Source organism: Symphalangus syndactylus, chromosome 24 (assembly GCF_028878055.3).
Source record: "Symphalangus syndactylus isolate Jambi chromosome 24, NHGRI_mSymSyn1-v2.1_pri, whole genome shotgun sequence".
Lineage (NCBI taxonomy): Eukaryota > Metazoa > Chordata > Mammalia > Primates > Hylobatidae > Symphalangus > Symphalangus syndactylus.
This window is the reverse complement of record NC_072446.2, coordinates 39,328,672-39,351,032: the sequence shown is the minus strand read 5'-3', so window position 1 is coordinate 39,351,032 and position 22,361 is coordinate 39,328,672. Positions and strand designations below refer to the sequence as shown.

Here is a 22,361-nt window from a genome sequence, read left to right as displayed (position 1 = left end):
TTAGAATTTAAGGATATTTGCATAATGCAACATTTTATTTTTATTTTTATTTTTTATGCCAAGCACTGTGCTGGGCATTTGGCTTTCAGGATCGCATGTGATTTTCACAGCCACCTCTCAAGGTCAGCAGTATCATTATCTCTATTTTAGAGATGAGGAGACTGAGGTTCAAAGTGGTGATGGGACTACATAGATGGACTGGGGAGTCAGAATTGGGCTCAAATCCCAGCTCTTCAGCCTGCCAGGACACATAATCTCTCTGTGCCTCAGGTTCCAAAGGGGGAAAATGGGGCCAATGATGGCAATAATGTTTTGAATAGACCTTAGCTCTTTGTGGATTGTTTATCCTACGCCCAGCCATGGATCATTTCATTCCGCCCTTTACCCTTTACCAAGAGGCAGCTGTTCATATATATTCATTTTGCAGATGAGGAAACTGAGGCCCAGTGAGGTTAGCTGCTGCCTGGCCCACTTCTGCACAGCTGGAAGGAGTCAGAGGTGGGCTTCACACCCAGATCCTCTGGCAGCGAGAGGAGCTGCAGGAGGTGGTGGGTGTCTGCGGCCTGGAGTGGGGGGACCCTACTATGTCTTGGCTGGATCTCCCATGCCCTCTGGCCTCACTTTCCCCACAGGTACGACAGGGATTGGGGTGTTTGAAGTGGAACGCCTTCACAGTCCCCTGGTTCTCTGGAGGAAAATGCAGTGCAACAGCCAAAAAGCCATATCCAGGAGGCTGCTGGGGTTGCGGGGTGGGCCCTGCAGCAAGAGGAGGGCCCTAAGCTCCTGGGTGTCTCCCCATCCCCCAGCCAAAACCACCCAGAGCTCAGTCCACGCTGGGCCTCCCTAGTGTCACTTGGATGCATGGCTGATGACACATACGACCATGTTTGTTTTCTTAACATTTTTGTCAGGACCGTCTTTGTGAACAACCTGAGGGCCCTGCAGGCTGCGGGGAGAGTCACGTGGAGCCCGAGGGTGGCACAAGGAAGGCAGAGAAGAAGCAAGTGGAGCCGGCCTTCAGGGTTCCTGAGTCTCCACAGGCCCAGGGCACCTGTTCTTGGTCCAGCAATAAGTGCTCAGATGGATGGCGAGGACTTGGGTCACCACAGGATCCACTATGGGAGGCTCCTGGGAAATATCACCATCACGACATTCATTCTTTCAGGCAGTAAACATAGCCAGGTCCCATTTGATATGAATCCGACCTGCAAATGTGCAGCAGTGTCCTGCAACATATTAAGTTTTACATGGTGAACAGAAAGTTAAATAAAACATCCCCTCCCCCCACCTTTTCCATTGTTAAGAACACACACCTAACTTGCTCAAGTCCCTCCCTTCTCAGGAAGAATAAAGGTCCCTTCTGTAATCCCACACTCCCTCCACCAACCTCCTTCCCTCTCTCGTCCCCTTTGCAGCCAAAGTTCCTTAGAGCTGTGCTTCTCCACCTTGAACACACACATGGGCCACCTGGGCTCTTGTTAAGATGCAGGTTCTAGAGCAGTTGGTCTGAACTAGGGAGAGGCCAGCGGTCCATGGGCCACCCTTTGAGCAGCATGCTTATTTTGGATACATCCGCCCCACCACCCATCTTGTTTTCACTGGTCGCCCCACCAAACTCGGCCTTACCAGGTCCTCCGTGATCACCAGGTAGAGGAAGCCAATGGACCATAGATGAGGTCAGCCTCATCTTGACCATAGCACACATATCACTTCCTCCTCCATGAATCCAGTTCTTCCCTTGGCCTTACTCCCCTGGCTCTCCTCCTCCTCCTCTGACCATTCTACCTCTGCCTTCTTTGCAGATGTAATATTTTCAAACTGGCCAACCAGTGGCTTCCTTCACCCTGGCCACTCTGATTGGTTCAGTGCTCAGCATGTAACCCCAGCAGGACCAATGAGAATCAGTCCTAGAACTTTTGAAGAGATATTAGAAAAGACATACTCTCTTCTGCTAGACTATTGAGAGAATGTGGACCTGAAGCTGTTGGTGGCCATCTCTGCCACCTCTTTGAGGAAGTCAGTTTGAGGAGAAAGCCAAGCCAAGTCATGGAAAGAAACAGAGGCCTGGAGATTTCTTTTGAGCACCTAGATTCAGCCATGCCTGAAACCCATTGGCCTGCTAGTTACATGAGCCAATGACTCTCTTTCACATCTAAGTCAGTTTGGGTTATGTTTTCAATTACAAATATAACCCAAAGAATCCTGACAAATGCAACTTACAAACATTTCAGTTTATTGGCAAGCCGTAGTGGGAAGCCAAAGATGAACCCCAGAGAGAACTTGGCCTCCTGGAGTTGACAATGCAGGAGAGACAGCTGTGGGTGTGTAGGCAAGGAAGACACCTGTTCAAAAATGACAAGGCAGAACGTGAGAAAAGGTCAGCTGGGTGGCTCAATGAAGGCTTTATATAAGAGGTGCTTGCAGGATGGGGAGAATTTGCAGGGGGGGTGACATCCTCAGACCTAGCCCTTGGCACCAGGAAGAGTTGATGCAAAGAAATTCTGAGAGGCCAGAGAGGAGGCTTTGGGAATTGTCCAGCAGAAACAGAGAAGTCTGACAGAGGTGGTAAGCCAAGACCCCACAGACACAAGTCCTTCGAGGGTCCCAGAAGAAAAGACAAGGAGCTATGGTACTTCTCCCACGGTTTTGGTTTTTTTGTTTTTTTGAGAGGAGTCTCGCTCTGTCGCCTAGGCTGGAGTACAATGGTGAGATCTTTGTTCACTTCAACCTCTGCTTCCTGGGTTCAAGTGATTCCCCTACCTCAGTCTCCCGAGTAGCTGGGACTACAGGCACCTGCCACCACGCCCGGCTAATTTTTGTATTTTTAGTAGAGATGGGATTTCACCATGTTGGCCAGGCTGGTCTCGAACTCCTGACCTCAGGTGATCCACCCGCCTCAGCCTCCCAAAGTGCTGGAATTACAGGCGTGAGCCACTGTGCCCAGCCTCTCCGGTGGTTTTTATTCCCCCTTTTGATTGAGTGGCCACCACACAATGCTCCAGGATTCTGCATTCCCCCTTTTATTTAATGCCTCCCCAGTCCCTACTGGCCAGGATTAGCACCGATTTTAGAGAGCAGAAGACACTGTCTCAGACAGCAGCCATGCCTTGCCTAACATCACACAGCTGGCCGGTGGCGGAGTCTGGAATGAGGCTCTGCCCTCTTTCCCACCCTTAATCCTGCCGCTGGGCACGGCACTTCTGAGTTCTCTTTCCTGAGCACTTATGATGTGCCCCGCACTGGGCTAACTCTTGTCCAGGCTTAAGTCCCAGATCAGCTATGTCAGGCAGATGATTATGGTCACCATTTTGCAAATGAGGAAATGGAGGCCCAGAGAGGCAATGTCACTTTTCCAGAGTCGCACAGCCAGAAAGCAGCAGGATTAGGACCCAAACTGAGGTCTGGCTGGTTACCCAAAGCCCCTGCAAGACAAATATACCCAGACTTAGCCACGTTTTGGAATCCTCTCATCATTTGTCTTCTATATGATCTGTCTCCGCCTACCTCACAGTGTCATAGCACTTCCTCTTTCAACTCCCAAAGTGCTCAGTTCGACCCCATTCAGTGCTTAAAGGAAGCACCTTCGCCAGGGCTGGGCACTGTGCCAGGGACAGCAGCTCCCCATTTGCTTGGGGCCATCAATGCACAGAAAATTTGCAAGAACTGCACGTGCTTTCTGGAAAGTAATTGTCAGTGTGCGTGTTGGCCTCTGCCCCTGCCAGTGGGGTCTGAGGGCGGACACATGTGGGGGTGCTCTGTGGGGCCCATAGCCCCACATAGGACAGGACCCAGGTGAGACGCTCCGTAAGTGTGTGATGAATGAATGAATGACAGGATGGGTGGGTGGAGGGAAGGAAGGACTCTTCTTGCTGATTTTGGGTCTCATCTCCTACATTCATCTATTCAGTCTGTGGATTAACTTGCTTTTTTCACTTTAATTAACTGTGGTATTTACTGGGATCCACCAAAAGCCAGGCCCCAGGCTGGCTGCTGAGGACACACAGATGGCAGAATCATGATCCCCAACCTTAAGGAGCCCCAGTCCAGTGGAGGAGAAAGGGCTAACCTACATCCCTTCAACCAGTAAGCTTTTATGAAGGGATTTCTCTCACACAGGCTTGGGGCTGGGGGTGCTAGCGCAATGGAGATGAATCGGAAGGACCCACACAGCCCCGGGGGGATTCTGACGATTAGAATATAAATGGCAGTGCTGTCGGGCACGGTGGCTCATGCCTGTAATCCCAGCACTTTGGGAGGCTAAGGTGGGCGGATTACTTGAAGTCAGAAGTTTGAGACCAGCCTGGCCAAAAGGTAAAACCCCATCTCTACTAAAAATACAAAAATTAGCAGGGTGTGGTGGTGCACGCTTGTAATCCCAGCTACTCAGGTGGCTGAGGCAGGAGAATCACTTGAACCCGGGAGGTGGAGGTTGCAGTGAGCCGAGATGGACTTTGTTTTAAAAAAAAAAAATATATATATATATAGTATAAATGGCAGTGCACTGTGAGTAGCTCAGAGCATGGACTCCGGAGCCAGGCTTTCTGAGTTCAAGTCCCAGCTCTGCCACTTACCAGGTGTGTGACCTTAGGCAATACACCTTAACCTCTCTGTGCCTCAGTTTCCTTGTTTATAAAATGGGAATAAGACAGTCCCTGCCTCTGGTTGCTGGGAGGAGTAAATGGAGAGACTATGCCTTCTTGCCAGACATGGGCCAATCGAAAGAGCTCACCTACTGCCCTGGAGTTGGCTTGTCTCTGGGACAAGGACTGAGCTTCAGACATCTTTTGACTCCATCACAGGGCTTGGGGTGCCCAATAAAGGGTTGTCAAAAGCATGAGTGGCTCCAGCAGAAAATAATTTGCACTTGTAAAGTGGATGAACAATAAATAAATGGACAGATGACTAAGTACAGAGCCAGGCCCACTTTAGCAGGGAGGATCTGGAAGATGAGACAGGGCACAGACAGATTGAGGGGCCAAATTCCAGGGAGTGAGGTGACAACAGGGAGGGACCGAGAGAGTTCGCTCATGTCAAGAGGCCCACCCATCTGGGGAAGACAGAAAGTCAGTGCCCATGAGGGGAACCAGACCCTGTGCTGGGTACTGGGACCTTGGAGATAGTGTGGTCTTGCCCTCAGAGAGTGGGACTGGTGGGATGTGGCTGGCCTCCCTCCCTCCCTTCTTCTCTTCCTCTTCTCCTCCCTCTCTTCTCTCTCCAGATCCTCACTCTCTCTTTCTTTGTTCCTTCCCTCTCTCCTTTCCTGCCTTTCTTCCCTCCCTCCTTCCCTCTCTTTCCTTCTTTCCCTCCCTCTCTCTTTCCTTCCTCTTTTTTCCTCCTTGTCTCTCTCTTCTTCCTTTCTTTCTACCTTTTTTCCTGCCACAAACATCATTTGACTCCTGCGGTAGACCAGACCCTGTGCCAGCTCTGGGGAAACGAAGGTGAAGGAAGACAAGGTGCCCAGACTTCAAAGGACCCAGGGGAGCACCCTGACCCGGTGAAAACTCCTTTAAATTTTCTCTGGGAGTGTTGGATAAAGCATTCAGGGAACATTCCATGGGACAGGAGGAAGAAGACTCCAGCCTGCAGTGGGGCAAGGCCCCCTCCATCAGTCAGTCCATAGGAAGTGGTTCTCCATATTCTAGGGGCAGGACGTGAGGGGGGTCTATTAGTGTCCAGATGTGGAATCCGAGACTTAGGGAAATACTTGAGAGCTGAAAGAATAAAATGTGTCACCTCCGAAATCAGAAGAAAACCCAGCAAAGTCAAAATTACTAAAAGTTGAATTAAAGGTCTTCAGACTGTAACATTGTGACAACGTTATTAATTGCTCTATTTAGCAGTCATAGGAAGGACAGTAATGTGTGAACATGTTTTGTTGCTTTGATCTTTCTTATTTGCCCAGAATTCCTGAGTAGGCAGTTCAAGTGTGAGAAACTAGGACCTACTAGAAATTGGATGGATGATTCGTACTTGACTGATTTCACAGGCAAAATGGTGACAAGCCTTTCAGCAATTTTACTAGCAAAATAAGGCAATTACCTTTGATGGGTGCGATGGGAGCGCACATCTGTGTGTTTGTTATCTGGAGAAAGGGTGGGGGCTGCTTCTGTCCACGGGGAGAAGGAAGGTCAGTGGGGCAGTCTGGTCAGCTGAGCACCCCCCAGCCTGGCTGGCCCCTTGTGCAACCCCAGCCCTGTCACTTGCTTTCTCTGGTCTCAGTAGGCTGCGTGACCTCTTAGGCTGTTTCTAGCCAGGGCACTGAGCCAGGTATGGAAAAAGATACCAGCTGGGAGGTTAAGGCTGGGCCAGTGGGACCAGGAAGCTGCCCCAGCTGGGGATTAGCAGTCACGCCGGGGGGTAGAATGTCCTAGTCTTGGCACAGCTAATCTTTAATGCCTTGCTGGGAATTTTCAATAAGAAATTCATCTCGCGACCCTCATGGCTGGGGCCTTTGTCCCTAAGAGGCAAACATCTTCCATATGAGAATACTTTGTGTAACCTGGAGAGGGAAGAAGAGGAGGAGGAGGAGCACACAGGAGGAGTTGTCACTGCTTCTCTTTCCAGAATGACTCAGACCAGCCAGCCTGAACCTCGGGTGACCTCTGAGGATCCTGACCTCCCCACCCACCAAGGACCATATATTATATATTATATAATATTAATCTTATGACAGATGCTCCTCATTTTATTTTATTTTTGTCTGTTTGTTTGAGACGGAGTTTCGCTCTTTTGTCCAGGCTAGAGTGAAGTGGCACAATCTTGGCTCACTGCAACATCCACCCCCTGGGTTCAAGTGATTCTCCTGCTTCAGCCTCCAGAGTAGCTAGGATTACAGGTGCCTGCCCCCACACCTGACTAGATTTTGTAATTTTAGTAGAGACAGGGTTTCACCATGTTGGCCAGGCTGGTCTCGAACTCCTGACCTCGGGTGATCTGCCCTCCTTGGCCTCCCAAAGTGCTGGGATTACAGGCATGAACCACCACACCTGGCCAGATGGTCCTCATTTTATGATGGATTGTGTCCCAATAAACCTATAGTAAAGTTGACATATTGAAGTCAAACCATCGTAAGCCGGGACCACATGTGCACATATTCATCAGCATCATCTTCGCCATCTTTACTGTTGCTGTGCATCAAGGGCCTACCCTATGCTAAACCTTCATGGGTCTTACACTACTTTGACCTCACAGCACGACCATGAGGTGAGCACTGTTCTTAGTCCCATTTCACAGGCAAAGAGCCTGAGGCTCAGCAAGGTGCAGTCTCTGGCCCAGGTCACACGGCCAGCAACCAGCAGAGAGCGAGTATTCAAGCCCAGGACAGCCCAAGTCCAGTGCCAGGCTCTGAGCACTGCCCTCAAAGCCCCTCACCATCGTTTTGATTTCCTAGATCCTTGCCTGTCCACCATGCCTCTGAGATCCAGGAACAGGGTGTTTACCCATTTTACAGATGAGGCAACTGAGGCCTGGGCCAACACCAGGTCTCGAGGTCACTGCATCATGCTCAGCACCCTGGGCTGTGTTCCTGGGCTGGGACAAACTGCCTTCACAAGATTTCAGCACTGCCCTTGGCTCTGTGCTTCACAACTGGGGGAAGAGCGGGGCTCAGACGTTTGCAGAACCCAGTGTCAGGCAGCCAGGGAAGGAGATATGACAACCATTCAAGACCACAGCAGGGGTCTAATGGTCTGGGCTCTTGGGGCCTGGCCGTCACCTTCTCCCTGCAGCCGCCCGACTCTGTGCTGTAACAGTGGAGCCATGGTCAGCATAGGAACAGCCAGCTCCTGGAGCCACTGGCCTTGTCCCACCCTTTGCTTGGTTGCATCATTTTGAGGACAGGCCCCCCAGGTCCTTGCTGAATTGCAGAGCAGAACGGCAGAGACCCACGGTGACCCTGAGCTCTGTGCCAGTCCTTCCCAGCCTGAGGCCAAGTGGGCACCCACCCGAGTTTCCTGTGCTGTTCCGGGTTGACACAGGCCAAATGCAGCAGGCGTTACAACCAACCCAAACATCAGTGGCCAAAGCAAAAACAGGATATTCAGGCCCAGGGACTCTCCCTCTCTGCTAACTGACCCCAGCCTGATATGGGTGGAAGGGTCTTCCCTGGTGGCCCAAATGCCTGGTTCCTGTCCTTGCAAGTATGGACAAGCCACCTCCCTCTCTGAACTTCAGCTTTCTCAACTGGAAAATGGAGCTCTGAAAACCTGCCTTACAGAGTTTTCATAAAGACTAACAGAAAAATGCATCTAAAGTGCCCTTTAGGGACACCAAGCCCAGTGTCGGCACAAGCAGCTGCCAGGCATCTGCTGCCCCTGCCGGAAGCAGACCCCTGGGGGCAGGACGCTGTCCACTGGGAGGCTGTCTGACTCCTTGTGGGCCACAATTCTAGACCCATCTCTGTCCCTGTCTTGCTGAATGACCCCAGGCTGGTGGCTTTCCCTCTCTGAGCCTCAGTTTCCAAATGATGACGGAGTTAGACTGGATGGTCATTATGGGTCCTCCTGCCAGGACATTCTCCAATTCATTCATTCTTGGTCTTCTCCCCAAACCTCACCCACAAGCTACCCCCTTGGTAGCTGCAGGCTCCATGAGGACCTGGTCTTAGTCTTGGCAGAAAGCCCTCTCCATAGCCACCCATTTCAATTCAAGCATCCTAGGTGACCTTTGGGTTGGAAATCTCTCTCCCTGCTCATCCTGGAGAGGGGTTATTTTCCTTGGAGTGTCCTTGGATGATCCCAGAACCAAGGCTTGCTTCTGTGGGCAGCCTTCCATCCCATCTCCACCATATAAGAGCTGCCACCATTCAGCAGAATCCCAGCAGACTGTGCAGGGGGGCAAGGATTTCATGAGCATCCTCCTCTAAACCTGTGAGTGGCGTGCTTCCCCCAGTGGCACCACACATGGTGGTCTTCAGAAGGCTTTGGTGGCAAGAGGCAGAGGGGTGGGATTGCTTGGGTAGCTAATATTTTGAATATAGCAGAGATAATCAATATATCTCTAAATTTGCTCTAAATAGCAAGTTAGTGATGGGTACTCACTAAAGATTCCATTTCCCTCTGGGCAATTCTTACTCCTGTTCTTCCCATGACTGTCTGGGTGTCAAGACAAATAGCAAATCAGAGCAAATTTAGAGATCTATAGATTATATTAAAATAAGTGTCAAACTAATGGACAATGCAGGATCATGAGGTGGTCTCCACTGATTTGTTCATACTTTTATTCAACAAATATTTATTCGTTTACTGTACTGTACTAGGTGCAGGCTTTTTACTGGCGCCTGAGGATTCGACAGTAAAATAAGTCACAGTCCTTCCCCTAAGGAGTTCACAGCCTGGTAGGAAAGGTGGTCAAATCATGAGGGAAGTGTTACCCAGGACCTTGATCAGGATAATGAAGGCAGCAAGGTGGGACTCCCCCAACCTAGAATCTGAGGAGGGGCCTACAGTAGGCTTCACAGAGGGCATGATGTAGGAATTGACATAAGTGGAAAAGTAAAGAAGAAGAAAAATATTTTAGGCAGAGAAGACAGCGTATGAAAAGGAACTTTGTGTCAAGAGTATGGGCTTGGAGTCAAGTTCGACTTTTCAAATCCCAGCTCCTCTGCTCACTGGCTGTGTGTCTCCGGGCAAGTTGCTGTAGCTTTCTGACCTTGGCTGCCCATTTGTAAAACAGGAAATAACCATATCTATCTTAATGGAATGCTAAATGTTAAGAGTGATGGGAACTCACTGAAGAGTCCATTTGCCTCTGGGCAATTCTCACTACTGTTCTTCCCATGACTGTCCAGGTGTCAAGACAAAAGATGCTTCAGCTTTGGAAACTTTTTCTCCTGTGCGGCGTGCTCACTGGGACCTCAGAGTCTCTTCTTGACAATCTTGGCAATGACCTAAGCAATATCATGGATAAGCTGGAACCTGTTCTTCACGATGGACTTGAGACAGTTGACAATACTCTTAAAGGTAAATAAACAAGGGTGATGAACAGTGTCACCTAAATTAGCCTCCTAAACACTATGCCTGCATTACCAGAAGCTGCCACCAGGGGCTACTCTTTATGGGTGGTTTACGGAGAAAAGTGGCTATTCAATTCCTGACTCATTCATTTATCTTTCTAGAAACAAGCAATGCCACAGTGAACATCCTTTTACATATTATATCCTGATAAACGTGCATACGATAAATTCCTACATGTGGGATTTCAAAAGTTCAAAAACTATGCTGCTGACAAATAATCTCCTATGTTAACACTTTCTCCAACAGTCTACGAGAGTGCCTTTTTTCCCACTCCTTTTCCAGCACTGGGTATGGACAACTTTAAATATTCTGCCTGTCTCACAGATGAAAAGCTATAACTTATTTCACTTTGCATTCCTCTAATTATGAAGGAGCCCTCTTCTTTTTTCATATATTTACTATGTACTTACACATTTTAACTTGAGGATTTTGTCTATATTCTTAGCATATTTTTCTTTTGGGTTGTTTAATATTCTTTTATTGACTTGTGTTAATTCAGTGAAAATTAAGGAAATTATCCCTACCTAGCCTTAGTATCTGTAAAGCTACTTACCTTTATATTTATTTATACCTCCTTTTTATGCTAACCTATTAAAATAACTTGGCTTTCTTTTCGTTTTATGGAAACATTAGCAGCACATCAAAAACAGTTTTTGTAGGAGGAGGTAACTTCTGCAAATGGCTGCCTTTCAAACCTTGTCAAGGGCTTAGGTAACTTTCAAAGATGCAGAAAGGACTCACACTCTAATTTCACAGCTGAGAAAACTGAGGCCCAGAGACAGCAATGTCTAAACCAAAGTCACCTCGTGAGTTATACGATCAGATGTAGTTATATCACCAATTTTATTTAAAGTGTCATTCTCTGAATCATTATAACTAGGTAGATATCGTCCATTACAGAGCCAAGTTACAATATTATGATTACATCTCTTTTCTTATACAGTATAGTCTTTTGTTTTTCCTTAAGTTAGTAATTACCCTGTTGTTTCTCACTTGAGTTATTTTCTTCTCATATATACTTAATTATTTTCATGAGCATCATCCTGTATCTATCATGACATTTATTATTTTTTGAGACAAGGTCTCACTCTGTCACCCACGCTAGAGTACACTGCCAGCCTCAACCTCCTGGGCTTAACTGATCCTCCCACCTCAGCCTCCCCAGTAGCCGGGACTACAGGTGCACACCACCACACCTGGCTAAGTTTTACATTTTTTGTAGCGATGGAGTCTCACCATTTTGCCCAGGTTGGTCTCGAACTCCCAGGCTCAAGTGATCCTCCTGCCTTGGCCTCCTGAAGTACTGGGATTACAGGCGTGAGCCACCACACCCAGTCACGACATTTATTCTCATCCCCCTGTTCTCCAGAGACCTATCATAAAGACACTTTGTCCTCCTCCTCCTATAAGAATTATTGTTTTCTTTTGGTGCAATTGCTTTTGGTGTCATGAAGTCTTTGCCCATGCCTATGTCTTGAATGGTATTGCCTAGGTTTTTTATGGTTTTGGGTTTTACTTTTAAGTATTTAAACCATCTTGAGTTAATTTTTTAATAAAGTGTAAGGAAGGGATCCAGTTCCAGTTTTCTGCATATGGCTAGCCAGTTTTCCCAGCACCATTTATTAAATACAGAATCCTTTCCCCACTGCTTGTTTTTGTCAGGTTTGTTGAAGATCAGATGGTTGTAGACATGTGGTGTTATTTCTGAAGTCTCTGTTCTGTTCCATTGGTCTATATGTCTGTTTTGGTACCAGTACCATGCCGTTTTGCTTACTGTATCCTTGTAGTATAGTTTGAAGCCAGGTAACATGATGCCTCCAGCTTTGTTCTTTTTGCTTAGGATTGTCTTGCTATATGTGCTCTTTTTTTGGTTCCATATGCAATTTAAAGTAGGTTTTTTTTTCTAATTCTGTGAAGAAAGTCAATAGTAGTTTGATGGGAATAGCAATGAATCTATAAATTACTTCGGGCAGTATGGCCATTTTCACGATATTGTTTCTTCCTATCCATGAGCATGGAAAATTGACAAATGAGATATAATTAAACTAAAAAGCTTCTGCACAGCAAAAGAAACTAGTATTAGAGTGAACAGGCAACCTGCAGAATGGGAGAACATTTTTGCAATCTATCTATCTGACAAAGGTCTAATATCCAGAATCTACAAGGAACTTAAACAAATTTACAAGAAAAAAACAAACAACCCTATCAGAAAGTGTGCAAAGGATATGAACAGACACTTCTCAAAAGAAGACATTTATGTGGCCAACAAACATATGAAAAAAAGCTCATCATCACTGATCATTAGAGAAATGCAAATCAAAACCACAATGAGATACCATCTCACACCAGTAAGAATGGCAGTTATTAAAAAGTCAGAAAACAATAGATGCTGGCAAGGCTGTGGAGAAATAGGAACACTTTTGCCCTATTGGTGGGACCATAAATTAGTTCAACCATTGAGGAAGACAGTGTGGTGATTCCTCAAGGATCTAGAACCAGAAATACCATTTGACCCAGCAATCCCATTACTGGGTATATCCCCAAAGGAATACAAATCATTCTACTATAAAGACACATGTACACATATGTTTATTGCAGCACTATTTACAATAGCAAAGACATGGAACCAACCCAAATGCCCATCAATGACAGACTGGATAAAGAAAATGTGGTACATATACACCATGGAATACTATGCAGCCATAAAAAAGAATGAGATCATGTCCTCTGCAGGGACATGGATGAAGCCAGAAGCCATCATCCTCAGCAAACTAACACGGGAACAGAAAACCAAACACTGCAGGTTCTCATTCATAAATGGGAGTTTAATGATGAGAACACATGGACGCAGGGAGGGGAACAACACACTGGGGCCCTTTGGGGGCTTGGGAGCAAGGGGAGGGGGAGAATTAGGACAAATACCTAATGCATGTGGGGCTTAAAACCTAGATGACGGGTTGATAGGTGCAGCAAACTACCATGGCACATGTATACCTATGTAACAAACCTGCATGTTCTGCACGTGTATCCCGGAACTTAAAGTTAAAAAAATAATAGTAACAATTATTGCTTTGTGGGCCTGCTGCAAAGCTGTCATTCTGGGACTCTCATTTGCCAGTTTCATGGATTGGAGCCATTTTTTCTCCTTGCTTCTAGATTTTTCATTTCTTGAGTGTATTCTCTCATTCTTTCTGGTTTTTCAAACTCACGTGAGCATCTAACATAGCACAATAGACCCCTAAGTCACTCCTAGACACTGGTGTACAATCAGTATCAATTGCCTGGCCAATTGGTTGATTGCACTGTTGATAAATAATCAGTATATATTATTAATAGTACAGAGGCAGCATGGAGGAAACAAGAGTTCCCTGGCTGTGTGGTTAGACACATTTCTTAACCATCTAGAGCCTTTATTTCCTTAGCTATAAAAAAGCAGGCAATGACAATATCTACTTCACTAAGTTGTTATAAAGATTAAATGAAATAACATAGGCAAACAGTCTTACCCGGTACCTGGAGCACTGCAGCTACTTCGTAAGTGGTGCATGACACAAAATGGCGATTATTTTTGGCAGGCGTCCTTGAGAAACTGAAGGTCGACCTAGGGGTGCTTCAGAAATCCAGTGCTTGGCAACTGGCCAAGCAGAAGGCCCAGGAAGCTGAGAAATTGCTGAACAATGTCATTTCTAAGCTGCTTCCAACTAACACGGACATTTTTGGGTGAGTTGGTGCTTCAGGGTGGACATCTTTGCTCTAGGAAAAGGCAAAACATATCTTTGAGGAGGTAAGTTTAAGATGAAAGACAGATGGACAGGCCTCATTTCCCTCCCACAGAGCCAAGGCGGTCTGAGCGAGGCCAGACCCACCAGAGCTTGAGTAAATTAGAGGCAGGGCTACAGGGTCAATCTGGGCATCTTATGGGTTCGGGCTTCCGCGTTCTTTAATTTCAGGGTCAGGGTGAAGGTTATATTCATCCTTACCTCTACCTGTTTGCTGGTACACAAAGTCCCTTTCCAAGGAATAAAACTTTTCTTTTCCATATATAACTGGGGGTAAAAGCCCAGATCCCCTTAGGGGAAGGGAAACTGGAGTCTTTGCCACATAACCCCAGGCAGTGGATCCACTCATATACTTTTATTATTATTATTGTTATTATTATTATTTTTTGAGATGGAGTTTCACTCTTGTTGCCCAGGCTGGAGTGCAATGGCACAATCTTGGCTCACTATAGCCTCACCTCCCGGGTTCAAGCGATTCTCCTGCCTCAGCCTCCTGAGTAGCTGGGATTAGAGGCATGCACCACCACGCCCGGCTAATTTTGTATATTTAGTAGAGACGGGGTTTCCTCCATGTTGGTCAGGCTGGTCTCGAACTCCCGACCTCAGGAGATCTGCCTGCCTCGGCCTCCCAAAGTGCTGGGATTACAGGCGTGAGTCACTGTGCCCGGACCCACTCATGAACTTTTAAAGTCAGACAGTTCTGGCCTCAAAATCTGCCTCTGGCACTTACTCCCCTAGGAATCTGGGGGAAAATCACACGAGCCTGAGCCTCAGTGTGCTGTGCCATAAAATGGAGAGAATCAAACCTCTGAACAGGGCTATAGTGAAGAACTAAAGGAGGCAAGGCTGACGAGACCCAAGCGCTCAGCTCGAGGCTGGCCCAGGGAAGTGCTTGGCAAGTGGCTATCATGAGGAGTGACGAGGGTGAATTGTGGGTTTCACACAGGTTGAAAATCAGAGACTCCCTCATCTTGGATGTCAAAGCTGAACCGATCGATGATGGCAAAGGCCTTAACCTGAGCTTCCCTGTCACCGCGAATGTCACTGTGGCCGGGTGAGTATGCACTAGAATCTGACATTTGGGAAAGGCAGTGCAACCTGGCCGATGGATGCCCAACCTGGGAATTAGGCACCTCCTCCTGCTGCTGGGTGGCCTTGGGTCTCAGTTTCCCAATCTGTGAGTGAGGGAACCCTTCTGGGTCTAAGATCTCAACCCTTAAAATGTTCTAGAGAACTCTGGCCATAACCAAGTGTCTTTTAAAAACAATGCTCCATTGAATATAGTTTTGAAATCATGACATTTATCTGGTTTTAAAATTTGACAAGTTGAGAAAACAAACATTTATCATTCTTTGGCAAAATTTCCTCCAGCATTATTTTGTCTGTCAAGATTCTCTCTAAGTTGCAGTGACCATTACAGAAAAATTCATACAATAATACACAGTGTATAATAAAGTGTGTGTGTGCAAAATATAAGTTTAAACTCTTTTAAGTTTAGCTGGGAGTGGTGGCTTATACCTGTAATCCCAGCAATTTGAGAAACTGAGGTGGGAGGATTGCTTGAGCTCAGGAGTTCGTGACCAGCCAGGACAATATGACAAAACCCTGTCTCTACAAAAAATACAAAAATTAACCAGGTGTGGCGGCACACGCCTGTAGTCCTAGCTACTTGGGAGGCTGAGGCAAGAGGATTGCTTAAGCCGGAGAGGTTGAGGCTGCAGTGAGCCCTGATTGCATCACTGCATTCCAGCCTGGGCGACAGAGTGAGACCCTGTCTCACAAAAAATAAAAAATTTTAATTTTAAAGGAGATAGACAAGAAATGAGCATATGTGAAAGCACTTCTGTAAACTACGTGCACTAATGATGCCACCCATTATTTAGCTATGAGATCTTGGGATAGTTACTTAACCTCTCTGTACCAAGGTCTCCTCATTCAGAAAATAGGGATAGTAATAAATGAATCCCGCTAAAATACTTTTTTAAAGTACCTACACACAAATTGTTGTCAATAAATGTTAACTATTATTATTTTACCTATTAGTGTAACGTATAAAAATTCATATGAGCTAAACCCAGTGGCCAGGCGAAGAAGCCCCTAATATAAACATGTAAATCTCATAGAGGATATGGACCATGTTGACATTACCTGGGCCATGTTGACATTACACATAGACATTCTGACTCATGTCCACACAGGTGGAGGAACCCAACTGGGCAACAGGCAGGAACTTCTAGACTTTGTTCACTGTGCATCTAACTTCCTGCAGGCCCATCATTGGCCAGATTATCAACCTGAAAGCCTCCTTGGACCTCCTGACTGCAGTCAGAATTGATACTGATCCCCAGACACACCAGCCTGTTGCCGTCCTGGGAGAATGCACCAGTGACCCAACCAGCATCTCACTTTCCTTGCTGGACAAGTAAGTCCCATTCATCTTAGCAGAGCTGGGCTCTCAGGGAACTTGAGGACCCCTAATTTCAGCTCTAGTCCTATACCTAAGAGGAGGCCTAGTGGTGAAAGTGTTCAGGCTCTGGAGTCATGTTGACCTTGGTTTAGACATCAGCTCTGCCACTAACTTGTAACTTTATCACCAACTTGACCCAAGGCTGTTTTCACATCTGTAAACTGGGGGTGTTCATAATTACTACTCATAGGCTTCTGAGATGACCAGATGAGAAAATACAAATATTTAGCACAGCCTGGAACATGCTGCCTCTCTGCCTGCTGGTTCCCTCTATTACTGAGACTGGAGTGTTGAGCTCCCCACCATAATCATGGATTTGTACATTTCGCCTTTCAACTCTGTCAGTTTCTGCTTCATACCCTTTGGAGCTCTGTTGTTAGGTGCATGCACATTAGGATTGCTATGACTTCTTGGAGAAGTGTCCCCTTTATTGTTATGTAATGTCCCTCAATAATAATAATAATAACGATAAAATTATATTTACCTTCTTGCCTCCAGTTGGGAGGGAGAGGGGAGAGTAAGTGCCTGCCACGGGCTCTAATTTCAGATTGTCCCCAAATCGTCCTCCACCCAGTGGAAATTTCCTGAAAGGAGATCTTGAAAACTTAGTCCTCTCCATTTGACTCATTGATCCCTTTTAATCCACAAAATCTACATCTTAAGCTCTGTGCTTGAAAGAGCAGGTTTGACTCAGGCAAGAGGGTGGAAGGAGAGTGATGCTGGCCGATGGCTGGGAAAGGATGAACGACCCAGAAGCTGAGGGCTGGGGCTACTTGGCCTTTGCCAGGAACAAAGCTGGGTCCTCAGCTATCAGCCCCAGTGGCCATGAGCAGAGGACACTCCACTCGCCCTGCACCAAGGGATCTGAACACAGGTTGCTCAAAGACACCTGAAAACTAAAGAAAGTTTCCATAGCCTGATGTGAGTTGCGAAGGCCAGGGTGTAAATTCAGAGGCCGGAGCCTGGCTGGGTGCTATCTTCCCAAGTAGCCTCAGGGACTCCATCCTGCTGCACTGGGTCTATGCCCACATCTGTGAGATGGCACCACTCTGCAGCTTCAGATCCTCCCAGGGCCTTTCTTTGCACTTGTGGTTTAATCCCAAGTGCTCCCCATGGTCATGAAGGCTCTGTTTGATCTGGCCCCACCCTTGTATCCCTGCACCCTCCCCTTACTCACTGTGCCCAGATACAGTGGCCTTTGTGCCGTGTCTCAGATAGGCTCTTTCCCAGCTTAAGACCTTTGCATGGGGTGCTCTGGCTACGTAGAGCACCTTCTTCTCACTCCACTTTGATGGACTTTTGCATCCTTCAGGGCCTTCACAGGGCTCCTCCTATTCTCTCTCGTAAGAGTCTAACTCTTGCCTTTAAAGCACTTGTCACAAGTTCTCAATATATATTTAATTGTATGTTCACTTCTTTCATTCTTTCAGCCAAAAATGTATTGAGGCTGGGCACGGTGGCTCCACACCGGTAATCCCAGCACTTTGGGAGGCTGAGGTGGGTGGATCACTTGAGGTCAGGAGTTCAAGACAGCTTGGCCAACATGGCAAAATCCTGTCTCTACTAAAAATACAAAAATTAGCCGGGGATGGTGGCGGGTGCCTGTAATCCCAGCTACTCGGGACGCTGAGGCACAAGCATTGCTTGAACCCAGGAGGCAGAGGTTGCAGTGAGCCAAAATCGTGCCACTGCACTCCAGTCTGGGTGACAGAGCAAGACATTGTCTCAAAAAAAAAAAAAAAAGCGTATTGAGCATCTGCTATGTGCCAGACAGGCACCATTCTGGGCTGTGGAGAACTGATTGGTGATGACAGACAAGGTCCCTGTTCTTGCGGAGCTTACCTAAGGGAAAGCTAAGCTGCCCTGGATCTGTGTCCACATCTATGAAATGACACCACTCTACAGCTCCAAATCCTCTCAGGGCTTTTCTTTGCACTTTGGATCCAGTCCAACCCAAATTCAGTCCATCAGTAAAGAACGCTCCAGGGAAATATGAGTCCTGCACAAAGCATTACCCTTAACTGGGCACTGTGATAGCAAAGCTCTCTCTTAGGTAAGTAGTCAGGGAGGGATGCCCTGAGGAGGTGGCAATTATACTAAGAGTTGAAGGTGGGAGGAGCCAACTTTGGCAAGATTTGTTTAGGTACCACATTAGGGTATGTTTGGACCCTTAATGTTTAGGTACCAGGTTAGGGGATGTTTGTACTTTGCTTATTCGGTATCCTCAGGGCCCAGCTAGGTTCCTGGTGCATAGTTGGTGCTCTGTAAATATGGGTTGAATGAATGAACGAATAAGGTCTCTGTGCTGAGAATTTCATGAGGCACTGGGGTGAGCCGCTGGTCAGATGTGGGATTCTAAGTGATGATCCATGTGGATGGGAGGCTCTGTCTGTAGTTAGAAAGGTGTCTCCGTGTCCCTGGGGTTTATCTGACTCCACAGTATTCCCCCCCTCAACTTCTTGGCAGTTCCCCCATCTCTTGCCCACTTGACCAGACTTTAACAGTTCCCTGTGTTTTCCAGACACAGCCAAATCATCAACAATTTCTTGAATAGCGTGATCAACACGCTGAAAAGCAGCATATCCTCCTTGGTGCAGAAGGAGGTGAGTCTCCCACTCATTGGGGCCCAGATCCAGGCCTGGTGGGGGCAGGTGGGGGAATTTGCAGGCCTGGCTGTATCCTCTGAGCCCTTTTCCTTCGGAGGTGAAAGCTTCTCCTTAGGAGGTCAGCTGGAGCTTCCTCCTCTACTAATCAGCCTGGTGGGTAGCAGGGGAGAACAGAGACCTGACATTAGCTGAAATTGCCAGGTTCCAAACTTGAGCCACTCACCATATCCACGCACTACCAATATGCTTTTGTAGCTAACATCTTCAACACAATTCTACTTAAATACGTTTCTTTAGAAGCATTTATTTTTGAAAATAAAACTTTATATCCCTATCAAAAATAGAAAATTAATATCACATATCATACAATCAATGGACTTATAAAATAGTTTTAATTTTTTTTTTTTCCATCTGTGCATCATCCAAAACCATAGGTACCATGTGCAGGATTACTAGGCCCCAAATTGCAGAGATTCTAAATCAGTCATTCTGGAAGGGGACCCAGGAATGTGGGTTTATAAAAGAAAAATCCTCCGGATGGCTCTGTGACCCCCTGAACTGGAGTTTAGTTATATTCCAAAAGCGATCCTCCATCAGCTTCAGCCTCAGCTGGGCGCTTGATTGGAATGCGGAATCTCAGGCCCCACCCCAGACCTGCTGAATTGCAATCTGCGGGGAACTGTGTACACACAAGAGCGTGAGATACTCTGCTCTACAACCTCAGGGCAAATGCCTCAGGGCACCATTTGACCCTTTAAAATTCCAGGGTTCCAAAGTTCAACATGAGGATGTTAACACTCTAGAATGTAGATTTTTGAGGTCCTAGAATTCTAGTGTTCTAAGGTGTTAGGATTCTAACGCCCTAGGGTTTCCAGATTTAAGACCGCTGGGATCCCATTGTTCTAAAATCCTAAGGTTCAGGCCAGGCGAGGTGGCTTATGCCTGTAATCCCAGCTCTTTTGAAGGTCAAGGTGGGCAGATCACTTGAGGTCAGGAGTTCAAGACCAGCCTGGCCAACATGGTGAAACCCTGTCTCTACTAAAAATACAAAAATTAGCCAGGCATGGTGGCGCGTGCCTGTAAACCCAGTTTCTTGAGAGGCTGAGTCAGGAGAATCACTTGAACCTGGGAGGTGGAGGTCGCAGTGAGCAGAGATTGCACCACTGTACTCCAGCCTGGGCAAGACAGTGAGATTCTGTCTCAAAAAAAAAAAAAATTAATTAAAACAAAATAAAATCCTAAGGTTCAAAGGTTCTAAGATCCCTAGAAATGAGCTCCTCTGTGGGTGGCAAGCAATTTGTTCCCAGCTGAGAAGAATGATCTGTTCTTCCTCCTTCTCCTGACCCTCCTCTTCCTCCTCTCTCTGGCTGTCAGATATGCCCACTGATCCGCATCTTCATCCACTCCCTGAATGTGAATGTCATTCAGCAGGTCATCGGTAAGTCAATGGGGAAGTTGGGACCTTCTGAGGCAGGCATGGAGCTCTGTGCCCACCCCATAAGGAGTTCTGGTCAGGGGACCCTGGAGAAGCAGAAGGACCCACTGTCCTAAGCAAATTGGGAGCCATGGCTTCCCCTCCACAGGCACCTGGGGGCTCCCTTTGGCTTTTGGGTCTACAGGCATGGCTGGGGTTGCTGGGGAGAAATGGAGTAAGTAAAGCTGTCAAGACCCTGGAGGTGACCCTTCTATGAAAACAGCCACAAGTCAGCCAGGCGCAGTGGCTCACACCTGTAATCCTAGCACTTTGGAAGGCTGAGATGGGCAGACCACTTGAGTTCAGGGGTTTGAGACCAGCCTGGGTGACATGGTGAAACCCCATCTCTACTAAAAAATACAAAATTAGCCAGGCGTGGTAGCATGCACCTGGAGTCCCAGCTACTCAGGAGGCTGAGGCGGGAGGATTGCTTGAGCCTAGGAGGCGGACACTGCAGTGAGCTGACATCATGTCACTGCACTCCAGCCTGAGTGACAGAGTGAGACCCCCATCTCAAAAAAAGAAAAAAAAAAAAAAAGAAGGAGAAGAAGAAAGGAAATAGCCACAAGTCCAGTCCCTTAGGCAGTCACTTTGTGCTCTGTACACACTATCTCACTGGATCCTTCCAACAACCCTGTGGGGTGGGTACTGTCATTGTACCCACTTTACAGATGAACAAACTGAAGCTCAGAGAAGTGGAGCAACATCCCTGGGGTCCCACAACTGTCAGGTTACCGGCTGGAGAGCGGCATCTTTTGGAGTCTGGTCTCTATTCAATTTTCCAGTGGCAGAAACTAAGGCCTGCTATTGATTTTGTTTCTTCAGATAATCTTCAGCACGAAACCCAGCTGCAAACCCTTATCTGAAGAGGATGAATGAGGAGGACCACTGTGGTGCATGCTGGTGAGGAGCCAGGCTCTGTGCCCCAATGCACAGGGGCCTATGGTGAAGCAAAAGTCAAGCACGGCTTCCCTTCTTTTTGTGTTAGAAGACTGTGCCTTCATCTCAGTCATAGACTGAGACCTGGCCTCCATCCCAGGCTAGGCCCTGATTCTGGTCACACTCTGAACACTGAGCCTTAATCACTGAACTCTGATTCTGGCCCCAGACTGAGCCTGGATCCTAGTCACAGACTGAGCTTTGATGCCAGTTATTGACTGAGCCTTAGTCTTGGTCACAGACTGAGCCCCAACCTTGGCCTCAAATGGATCCATGATTCTGATCACATATTGGGCCCTGAACCTGACTCCAGTAGTGGCCTCCAATCAATCTTTTCACATCTGCCATTGTTCTGAAGGAGGGTGAGGGGAATGAAGATGAGTCAGTGCCAGGTGCCAATGAAAGACCCCAAACCACAGGTGCCAGTTTCTTCTTCCCAGGACTTAAACCACATGGGGTATTGTGGGAAAGAGCTGGGACACTGGAGCCAGGTCAACTTGGGTCCCATCAAGTGCCCAGTGGATGACTGACAGCTGGGTGTAAGGGCAGCCTAGCTGCAAATGTCCTAACCCCCTATGGTCTCATTCCAGATTGGTTCCCAGCGGCTTGCCCCGCCCCCTTATAGCATCTCCCTCCGGGAAGCTGCTGCCACCACCTAACCAGCGTGAAAGCCTGAGTCCCACCAGAAGGACCTTCCCAGATACCCCTTCTCCTCACAGTCAGAACAGCAGCCTCTACACATGTTCTCCTGCCCCTGGCAATAAAGGCCCATTTCTGCACCCTTCTGTGTGGCTTGTTGCACTCCCTCCATTTGGGATTTGTTGGTGGGAACTGGGGAGGGAGGTTGGGGGCTGCAACTAGGGTGGGAGAGACCTGGATCCAGAGCTAGAAGTCTCAGTGAGAATATCCAGCCCCATCTCCCGGTTCTATAAAGGGGGCCACTGAGACACAGAGAGGGCAACAAACTAGCCCAAGTCACACAGCCAGTCTGTGGCAATAGCAGACCCCTGATCTATCCATTCACGCATTCAACAGGTAGGTAGTGAACACCTACTCTGTGCCAGACAGACAATGGGAACTGGA

The 22,361-nt window shown here is 47.4% G+C and overlaps 1 protein-coding gene and 1 long non-coding RNA gene across 3 annotated transcripts in view; one reads left to right on the top strand and one right to left on the bottom strand.

Annotated features, from left to right (window-relative positions):
- Positions 1-936: 936 nt before the first annotated feature.
- LOC129474319 (uncharacterized) overlaps positions 937-22,361 on the bottom strand; it is a 33,762-nt gene continuing 12,337 nt past the window's right edge. The window contains exons 2-4 of the long non-coding RNA XR_008654517.2: positions 13,520-13,766; positions 9,730-9,952; positions 937-1,226 (exon numbers count right to left, since the gene is read on the bottom strand). This is a non-coding gene — a long non-coding RNA (uncharacterized lncRNA). The remainder of the gene's footprint in view (positions 1,227-9,729; positions 9,953-13,519; positions 13,767-22,361) is intronic.
- BPIFA2 (BPI fold containing family A member 2) lies at positions 2,432-22,057 on the top strand. 2 transcript variants are annotated; one of them, XM_055265542.2, is made up of 9 exons: positions 2,432-2,565; positions 9,788-9,959; positions 13,589-13,733; positions 14,739-14,846; positions 16,062-16,214; positions 18,781-18,862; positions 20,240-20,303; positions 21,165-21,242; positions 21,869-22,057. In XM_055265542.2, the coding sequence occupies exons 2-8, from the start codon at positions 9,803-9,805 to the stop codon at positions 21,203-21,205; spliced, it is 750 nt and encodes a 249-aa protein (XP_055121517.2). In that variant the 5' UTR covers positions 2,432-2,565; positions 9,788-9,802; the 3' UTR covers positions 21,206-21,242; positions 21,869-22,057. The 2 variants fall into 2 exon arrangements, with proteins under 2 accessions (XP_055121517.2, XP_055121516.2); XM_055265541.2 differs by lacking the exon at positions 2,432-2,565 and adding an exon at positions 8,817-8,867.